This window comes from Alligator sinensis, unplaced genomic scaffold (assembly GCF_000455745.1).
Source record: "Alligator sinensis unplaced genomic scaffold, ASM45574v1 scaffold233_2, whole genome shotgun sequence".
NCBI lineage: Eukaryota > Metazoa > Chordata > Crocodylia > Alligatoridae > Alligator > Alligator sinensis.
In genome coordinates, this window is record NW_005841941.1 from 3,183,394 (window position 1) to 3,193,327 (window position 9,934).

The 9,934-nt window shown below is 41.4% G+C and overlaps 1 protein-coding gene across 1 annotated transcript in view; it reads left to right on the top strand.

Moving 5' to 3' along the window:
• Positions 1-9,225, top strand: part of ABCA12 (ATP binding cassette subfamily A member 12) — a 131,160-nt gene extending 121,935 nt beyond the window's left edge. Inside the window, exons 47-54 of the mRNA XM_014518193.2 lie at positions 93-202; positions 1,562-1,706; positions 2,869-3,003; positions 5,120-5,223; positions 5,688-5,780; positions 6,289-6,394; positions 7,084-7,221; positions 8,868-9,225. Of these exons, the coding sequence (XP_014373679.1) occupies positions 93-202; positions 1,562-1,706; positions 2,869-3,003; positions 5,120-5,223; positions 5,688-5,780; positions 6,289-6,394; positions 7,084-7,221; positions 8,868-8,936 (900 nt within the window). The 3' untranslated portion in view covers positions 8,937-9,225. The remainder of the gene's footprint in view (positions 1-92; positions 203-1,561; positions 1,707-2,868; positions 3,004-5,119; positions 5,224-5,687; positions 5,781-6,288; positions 6,395-7,083; positions 7,222-8,867) is intronic.
• The last annotated feature ends 709 nt before the right edge of the window (positions 9,226-9,934 follow it).

The following is a 9,934-nucleotide window of genomic DNA, read 5'->3' on the forward strand; positions in this document are numbered from 1 at the left end:
GACAAATTGCACTAAGCATCCCTCTCAAGGCAATATTTCTACACTGTAAATATAATGTGGCTAAATGTCTGCTCTTCTTTCTTGAAAATCAGTGCTTCGGCCTGCTTGGTGTCAATGGTGCTGGAAAGACAACGATCTTTAAGATGCTGACAGGAGACATCGGACCTTCTAGAGGAAGATTGCTGATCCAGGATCAAACTGGGTATGGAGCATTAGATTTCTGAAAATGAAGCATGAGTAAGTCAGTTCAGAAAACAATTATAATTTGTCATTGGCCCCTTGGTCAGAGAAATCAATAAAACAAATTTAAAAGATTTAAACAGGCAAAAGAGACTGCATGCAAAGAAGGTGGGTAATTCAGCTATTTGAAAACATAACTTACTTCCTCCAGGCTTGCGTTTTACTTGACTGATGCAAATTTTTGTTCTGTCACTGATTTAACACCACTGTAAGTGAAATCTGAATCAGGGCTTCAGCAGCTAAGAGTCTGATTCTGGTACTCTTAAACCCCTGATACATATTACATGCAAGACACAATTAACAGGTTTATTGCACCTTAAATAGTAACCCAGCCATGTGTGCAACTCAGTTTAAAGCATGATAATGCAGCAAATGAAGCACATTCCATTAACTGTGCAATAACTTTACGGTTCATTTGTATCTTGCCTTAAATTAAATACGTGGTCAGGACCTGTCAAAACCCCACGTGCTGGCCAGCTGGGTGGCACACAGGGTTTTAACAGGTCCTGGTGTATGGGAAGCTGTGTAAACCCTGTATGCTGCCCAGGTGGGTGACCCACATGGTTTTATGGCTCCTCATGCACAGGGCACCAGGCTTCAGGCTGCAGCAGCCTGATTCCAGGCTACCCGTGCACCAGGATCTGTATAAACCCCTTGTATAGTCCAGCTGGGGGGCACACAGAGTTTTATAGCTCTCTGTACTGATGCTGAGATCCTCACGCTCTGAGACCTGTCGAAACCATGTATACCTCACAGTTGCATGGTGTACACAGTTTTACAGAGCTGCTTGTTTTTTTCCTGGCCCCAGTTGACAATGAGTTGATTGCCTTCATCTTTTTGGCTGGGGCTCCCCCTGCACCAGCAAGTAAAGTGGGATCAGGATCTAATCCCCAGTCCCAACATCATGTTTTCTGCTGTGCACATGTGGCATGACAGGACACGCGATGGTTGTGATCAAGGATGAGATCCCATTGCGTCTTAAAGTGAAGGTCTGTCAGGGGCCATACTCATACTGACTACTGTCATACTCCCTTGTTAGTCCCTTTGAATTTAGCAACACTAATCATGGACTAAAGAACTTTTGAAATAAAGCCTGTGAAAGCCAGTCCACCTCAATCGCTAGATGTATATGTAGAGTAGCACCCTACTCATTGTGAATATTTGGGCCCTAACTTGGAACTAAGAACAGCAGAGCTCTACAATCTATAAACTCAGAGCATTCCCCCACCACAAGAGAACACATGTTCCCCTTCCTTCATGATTAATTGGGTATGTAGAAGATTTGTGAGGGTTTAGAATGACTTTTGACTTTCCAATCTAGATCCCTAAGTGATATTGATGAAACACACTGGTCACTGTTTGGATACTGCCCTCAAGAAGATGCCTTGGATGACTTGCTAACAGTGGAAGAGCACGTGTACTACTATGCCAGGCTGCATGGCATCCCAGAGAAACATATTAAAGGAGTGAGTATACCCATTAAACTGACAGTGTTCCACTAGGGCTTAATTCAAATCTCATTCAAGTCAGCAGCGTCTTTTCATTGGCTTTAGTGATCTTGGATAAAGCACAGTGTCTGTAATAAACAATGAGATTGCCAGTAACATTAAGGAATTACTTTCCAACCTGGGGCTCCCTTATATGTTGGGAAGTCATGAAACTTGTCTCTTGTGAGACGTTGGGTCATTATATGCAACAGGTTGAAAACTGCTGCATTAAGAGTCTGATACTATAAGTGCTTAATACTGTGCATGATGCTTACTGCCTTAAGTCTTGCTCTTAAAATTAGACTCCCATCATTAGGAAAATTTCCATTCACTTCTTTAGATGCTGGAATCCATGAACTCTCCTTAGTAATAAGTATCTGCAGGTTCAAGCCCTAGCTGAAGAGGTAAAATAGGGATTCATAAAGTACTTTTTAATAGATGTGCCTTAAATCCCAAGTATTTATCTCAAGATATCTCTGTGCGAGCACTAATGCTGCTTACAGATGTGAAACAAAACAAAACAAAAAAAGGTGCTTTACTTTAAGCTCAGCACATCCCCACACCAAGTGCAGCACATACCCAGGACAGGCATCACCTTAGCTTGACCCGGCTCACCCAATACCTATATTAATTGGGTGCCTCAGTGAGGCTTTTTGGCCTTTTGATTGAATCAGTTTTAGATAAAAGCACCAAAAATCCCTGCTGAAGTGCCCTATCTATACAGATGCTGTGGAGCCAGGTTGAACTAATATGCTTCCTCTTTTGATAAAATGCTATTTTTCCCCCATGTCTGCAAGCAACCTAAATTGCTATATATTTAAACAGGGACTTTTACAGCTATTTGAAGGCTGTGTCCCTACTTCAGTCTTTTTTTTTTTCAGCAAGAACCTTCCTTGCAGCAAACAGCTATTTAAGAAGAAATGTAATTATGGTATCATAATCAGAGATGAAGGCTTTATCCTCAGCTGATGCAAATCAGCACAGCTTTGTAGAAGTCAGTGGCATTATGATAGTTTATTCTAGCTGAGGACTGGATCCTGAAATATAGGCAAATTCTTCTGGCTGTTATATGGCTGATCTTATTCTGAAAGTAAACCACAAGTTTGGGGTTATTTTTTTTAATTATTATGTCTTCCCACAGGTTGCACTTCAGCTTCTTTATAGGCTTAATCTGATGCCCTATAAAGACAAAGTCAGTTGTTTATGCAGCTATGGCACCAACAGAAAATTATCAACAGCTCTGGCCCTTATTGGAAATCCCTCAATCCTGTTGCTGGTAAGAAATATGATGGCTTGTTAGGGGAAAATATTCATGGACCAGAAGGAATCACCCAGTCTGACCTTCTGCATTAGAGACTAAAGAATTTCTCCCAGTACCCCTAGAGTGACACCAGTAACTTGTGTGGTTGACTAAAGAACCAGTAGATTTGAAGATCGAGAGAAAAAGGATCCACTGCTTCCCCTGTTAGTTTGTCCCAGTGATGGGTAGTCACCCTCACTGTGGAAAATGTGTCTCATGTTTCATTTGAATGTATCTGGTTTTAACTTTCATCCATTTGTTCTTGTTGTAACATTCTCTGATAGATTAAGATCCCTCTAAAACCCAATTTGTTCTATCCCAGAGTCTATTTATCACTGTAATCAAGTCACTTCTCAATCATCTTTTTGATAAACTATGCAATTTCCCATCTGTAGCAGGTTCATGCTCCAGGGGCAGCCACAACACCCCCTGGTGGCCATGCAGTTCCTGCCCCAGCTCTAGCTCTTCAGGTGCCCCCTCACTTCCTGGTTTTTCCCACCATACCTTTGTTGTTAAACTTAATTAGGAGGGAGCCTGCCTGAGGATCTTCAAATGAGCCTGTTGTTATTCCTGCGTTGGACTTCAACCTTCTACAGGCTAGAGGGCTCAGCAAAAGGAAAAAGAAGGAAGCTAAGAAGGTTGAAGTCCAACACAGGAACAACAACAGGCTCATTTGAAGATCCTCAGATGTTCTGGTTGGGGGGAGGTGATGGCTGGTTGGTCTGCAGTGGGGCGGTTGTCCATCTGGGGTTGGGGGTAAGCACTGGTAAGCTAAAAATAGTCTACTGCCAGATGGGGTGGGTAGAAAAAGTACAGCCCCCAGGGCTGGGGTCAGTGGCTGAGTTTTTCCAGCCCTGGGGCTGCACTGGGAACTGTTCAGAAGTTCAGTTTGATTGGTCTTGGTGGACCGGATCTAAGTTAGACTACCTCCAAGGTCAGGTTAAATTAGATCAGATTGGCTGTTTTAGACCAATCTAACTTTCTTGAATTTATGTATAGTTCACACTTAGATCCACATCTGGGCAAACTAAGTTAGATGAAGTGGCCATTTTTATCATGATCTAACCTCCCAGAACATGTGTATGTACCCCATGATATTTTCTGATCAGCTGTTTTCCGGGATGGTAACTTATCCCCATTGGTGTAAATCACACAGCTCCAATTTTATATAAACTGAAGATCTGGAGCTACATATGCGAATTTCCTTCTAACCATGTATGAGTCCTGTGGCTTCTCTTGGGTATAAAATCTCAACACGAGATGAGATGGCACAATCAACCTACTTTTACAATATGAAGTTGTTATCTTTCAGCTTCATTGTTACCAACTATAACAATTATACAATCAAAACTTGGCTCATAGTTTTGTCAACAAAGCATAAGATGGGACAAAGCATAATGTATTGTATATGTATTACATATTGTATTATGTAAATCTGAAAGCAGACAATTTGCCACCTCAGTAAATGAGGTAGATAATTACTCTGAAGTCAGAGGTCTGCGGAGACAAAGTGACCATTTGATAGCATTGCTTTTGATCATATTTACAGAGAATAGCTATTTTTCATGGAAGTGTAACATTGCCTATATAGATGGAGGCTTACAATTTTGCTTTTGGGAAACTAAGCATGAGATAGTCACATTAGTATAGTAACACGAATAGGAATTAGGCTTCCAAATCCCCAAGCCAGCCCAAATGTTTGTAAATGAACATGTTCAGATAAGTTTCTTAAATGTGGATAGGGCACTAAACTGGGCATTGAGTGACCTGCGTCCTACTCCAGGCTTTGACATTGACCTACTGTGTGACTTGAATAAGTCATTTCACCTCTCTGTGTCTCTACTTCCCTTCTACACAGTCTCATCGGTACAGCTTGTAAGCTCTTTAGGGAAGGGATCACCTTTTAGTATGTTTGTACTGGGGCCTCAGTCTTAGACACTATCACCATACTATTCATAATACTATTGTATATAATGGCTAAGCAGTGGGAGAGTTCATAGTGGATGTAATGATCACCATAGACAGAGAGTAGATATGATGAGCAGACTTTTCTTTTTTTATTCTTTAACCTTGCAATCAATCCTTTTTAAAGGATGAACCAAGCTCTGGGATGGATCCTAAAGCTAAACGCCACCTCTGGAAAATCATCACTGAAGAAGTACAGAACAAGTGTTCAGTGATACTCACTTCCCACAGGTACAGTGCATGGGCTCCCTTTTTTGATCTAAGGGGATGTAACAGCTATGGAGTGATCCAAATTCAAACTCTATGTTGAAGTTCCTAGAACTATGGAGGCATTGAAATTGGACCCCAGATTCAGATTTCACAGAGCTTGTATAATAGCATGAATGCTAATCTTTGTTCATAAGAACACTGAACTAATTTGGATCGGAATTATGCAGTTTGTGTGTGCCCTGAGTAAAATACAAAAAGATCCATCAGGAAGTACTGCCCACTTAGTGAACATGTGTGACTGAATTGTATTGAAGGGCCTACTCCCTGTGGAACAAGCTGGCTAGAGGTTTGAGGTTGTAATGATTAGAATAAAAAGTTACAGGTTAATTCCCCAATTAGCCCAGGAAGCCAGTAATTCTCTGACCGTTAGAGATTATTTTATTCCAGCTCAATGATTCTATAGAGTTTTTCTATTGGCTTTTCAGCATGGAAGAATGTGAAGCTCTCTGTACCAGGCTGGCTATTATGGTGAATGGAAGTTTTCAATGCATTGGCTCACTGCAGCATATCAAGAGCAGGTCAGTAAATGTATCTACATATAAAAGCAGATCAGCAGCTCTTGTAAAGCAATGTAGCTCCATTGAAGTCAATTGAAGCATGCTGCCTTGTATCAGCTAATTGCCTGGCTTTATGAACTCCAGTCATGTAATAAACCAGAGATATCACTGAAAGCAATTTTTTTCTGTTCTTACCAAACCAGAGATTCTTTGATTCGTAATGCATTTCCTTTCTGCAACAACTCTTGGTTCAAAGTTTAGAAGATATGTTCCCATAACACAGATTACCAAGTATCTTGGCCATTGTTAATTTAGAAGGTAAAGAATGATAATGATGAATTTAAGGATTAATTTCTTATCCAGGTTCATAAATCCTTATCCAGGTTCATCCCCAGCCTCATCCACCATTCACCTCAATGGAGTGGCACCAGGAATGGATTAGGTTCATGAGAACTTTCAGAGCAGCTGTTTGACTTCTGCATGCTTTTCTGAAACTGCTGTACAGTGGATATTCTGATTTTCTTTCTAGGTTTGGAAGCGGATTCACTGTGAAGATGCATTTGAAGAGCAGTAGAGTCAACACACAGGCTCTGACGCAGTTCATGCAATCACATTTTCCAAATACATGCCTAAAGGTAAGCAGGATAAACTAGACCAGACCAGACCAGACCAGAAGCAGGAGGGCCTGAAAACGAGATCCACCTCAGTCTCTTTGGTATTCAAAGTGACTGCCTTATATGTATGTAGCTTTTACTCAGCAAGTGCCTCCATGTGTTAAGGGTCTGTGCTCTCAAAACTTAAGTGATTTATACACACAAATAACTTCATTGTTCATAACAGAGGCATGGCTGAGGTTTAGAAAACTGCCCAAGGGATATGGGTGCAATTAATTTTAATGGGGATCTGGGCATCCACCGTTTCTAGCTGATTTTAATAATCTCAGCCAAAATGTTACAGTGAGCATACAGAGCAGATGTCCAATCTTGCAAGAGCCCGCCCACACAAGGAGTCCAATTCACTAGTTTTATGTATATTACAATATGAACCAACTAATATGCAAGCTGACAAGTAGTTTCACCAGGGGAAGAAAATGTTTATTATCTGCCAAACTGCCACTAAAACAGAAAGCAACTCAGTGGAAAAACACTGGTCAATAACAGCTAATAGGCTTTTTCTCAGCCAGAAGGGGAGAAAATATTTCCTTCCCTTTAGGCCCCCTTTGGGTCAGCTTTTTCTTTCCTTTATACTCTGCCTGAACAGGCGAGTGACCACTTGTTAACCCTCTACAGGCTTCAGTGCCTTTACCTAATTCTTGTTCCTTCAGGATCAGCATTTCAGCATGGTGGAATATCATGTGCCAGTCACTGCAGGTGGAGTAGCAAATATATTTGAACTCCTGGAAAACAACAAAACAGCCTTCAAAATCAGGCACTTCTCAGTGAGTCAAACAACTCTAGAGGAGGTAAGAAATAAAAAATATGTGATGATCCATTTCAAATTATAAATGTGGAGCAGGCTGGTTACTATACATAATGGACCACCTTTTGAAAGAGATTTTAATTTGGATTCCTGCTGTATGTATCCACTTGTGTGTGCAGCTTAGCAACATTATATGACAGTGTCTGGATAGGTACAACAGAGGTAGGAAGATGCACATGCAAAGCTGTAAGTGGTACAAAGGATATATTCTGCCCTTGTTCACTCTGTGCAATACTGTTGATTTCAGTAGGTCTGCATGGGTATAAACAAAGGCAGGATTACAACTGCATTTGAAAAGGTGAAATTTGGTCTTCTGATTTAGGTCCTATGTGATTTGGGTTCAAATCCTGACTCAGTCATACACTTTCTTTGCAATTTGGGACAAATTATTCAATCCCACTGTGCCTTGCTATCCCATTATAATATTCCCACACTAATAATATTCCCTTTCTCCCAGTGTTTGTCTCTTTAGTTTCCATGCTCATTTTTGTCTCTGTAAGCCAAATCATCCTCTGATGTAAACTAAGATAATTCCATAGGCTTCAGTAAAGCTATGCCAATGTTGGTCAGCTGAAGCTCTGGCTCCATAAGGGGCACCTATACACATGCTGGATGTCTGCTCCAATGTGTGCTAATTACCACAAGTTGGAGCAGACTTGATTAATCAAGTCTGCTGGAGTGTGTTAATTAATGCACCCCAGCAGCGTCTGTGCTGCATCTATTCAACATCCTTGCACTTCAAAATGGTGGTGGGGGCACTTGAACTAAAGCTCATCGAATGAGTTTTAATTCAAGCACCTCCACCACCATTTTGAAGCACAGGACACTCAATGCACATAATGGTGCAGGCGCTTTAATTAGAGTGGCTTTTGGAGCCTCTCTACTTAAAGTGCCTCTCCCCCCACACCATCCTGGAGCACATTTATAGATGTCCCTAGAGACCATCACAATGACCAGAGATATCTGGAGCAATAGACTTTGCAGTCATATCCCTAGCATTACCTTGGCCCTTCTCTGGATTCCCCTAAAATAGGGACCCAATAGGCTGACTGTCCAGCCCCTTTATATCACTGAAATAGTGCAAGGTAGAAATAGAAAATATTGACCTGTAACTTTAGATAGTCTTGTAATAGAGAATATTGTGTGTGTTTGTGTGAGAGAGAGATCCTGTTAATAAGCTAATGAAGAATATTACGTGTGTCACATATAAATGTAAGTGGGGGTATTGTCACGTAAATGTGTAAGAAAGTGTGTGTGTGTGTGTGTGTGTGTGCGCAGCTAGATTCTAATAGTGAATATTGCATGTTACATGTAAGTGCGTGTACCCCTATATGTACCCCTATATGTACATACACCTATAACACGCACACATACAGTGTTCACTTTTATAATCTATGTATGACTATAAAATGTGCTTTCAGACTGGAATTTTCAAAGCAATCCAAGATACACAAGTACCCATATACCATATGCCTACCTTGCTTAAATATTCCTCTGGGCAATCTCAGCCCAAATGTAGAATCCATTCCCAAACATCCCTTTGAGGGATTCAGATCATATAAACCTCCTCATTTTTCCTCTGTTTCTTAAGATATTTCATATAGCATATTTTTTCCTTCAAATTTTTAGGTTTTCATCAACTTCGCCAAAGATCAAACTGATCCTGACAATTCAGATGCAAGCCCAGTACATCTCTGAGACAAGTAGCCAAGATACCAGCAAAAACAACATCTATTAAAAGGATATTGTGCGGTTAAAAAAAAATACTTTTTTTTTTTACTTATTTTATTACTAGCAATATAGTAAACACTTAAAACTGGCATTAGGTTACATACTGGATTGTTTTTTCCATAGTTCTAGTTCTATGTTCACTTCTATGCATACTAAGAAGTTGTTGACATCTGTGTGATACTCCTGAGTTGCTGTTCACTAGGGCTGTGTGAAGCTTTGGTCCCTGATTTGATTCAGTGGAGATTCGGCCCGATTCGGTGGCCAAATCTCTGAATCGGAGTCGAATCAGAGGACCCTTTTTATCTCTCTGAATCAAATCAAAACCCTCCAAATCAGTTCAGAGAGATTCGGAAAGATTCGGAGATTCGGACAGAGACAGCTTTAAATGTTTTTTCTATGTACCTCTAGGTAGCAGGGGCTCATGAATGCTGTGATGCTGAGGTACATGGAGCGTCCCACAGAAGTGCGCTGGGCTCCCCAGCGTGCTCGACAGCAGACCTGGAAGTGGACCAGAAGCACTTCCAGTCCACTTCCGGGTCCTCCAGGGAGCACACAGGGCCCACCCCCCCACGCGCCCCCAGCTCGGCAACTGGTGCCTCCTGGGTCTGGAGGGGCCCTGGGATCCCCCTGCAGCTGATAGAATTGAATCACTGTCCCTGATTTGGGCCGAATCCAAATTGAATAGGGCCCACTTTGCACACCCCTACTGTTGACATGCTCTAGGAGCTCTTTGCTAATTGTTCTCATGAAGAGGAATTTGCAGATGCTGCTATGGATGTAGGGATGTAAGTGTAAAGTGGGTCCAGTAACTTGGGCACTATTCTGTCTTAGGAGACCCAAGTTTCATTCCTTGCTCTGCCTCAGGCTCCTTTGGGGATCTTGGGAAAGTTACTTATTTTAACAATTCCAATCAGTAAATGGGGTCAGGAGTGTTGTGAGGATGAATCATGTTAAGGACTGTGAGG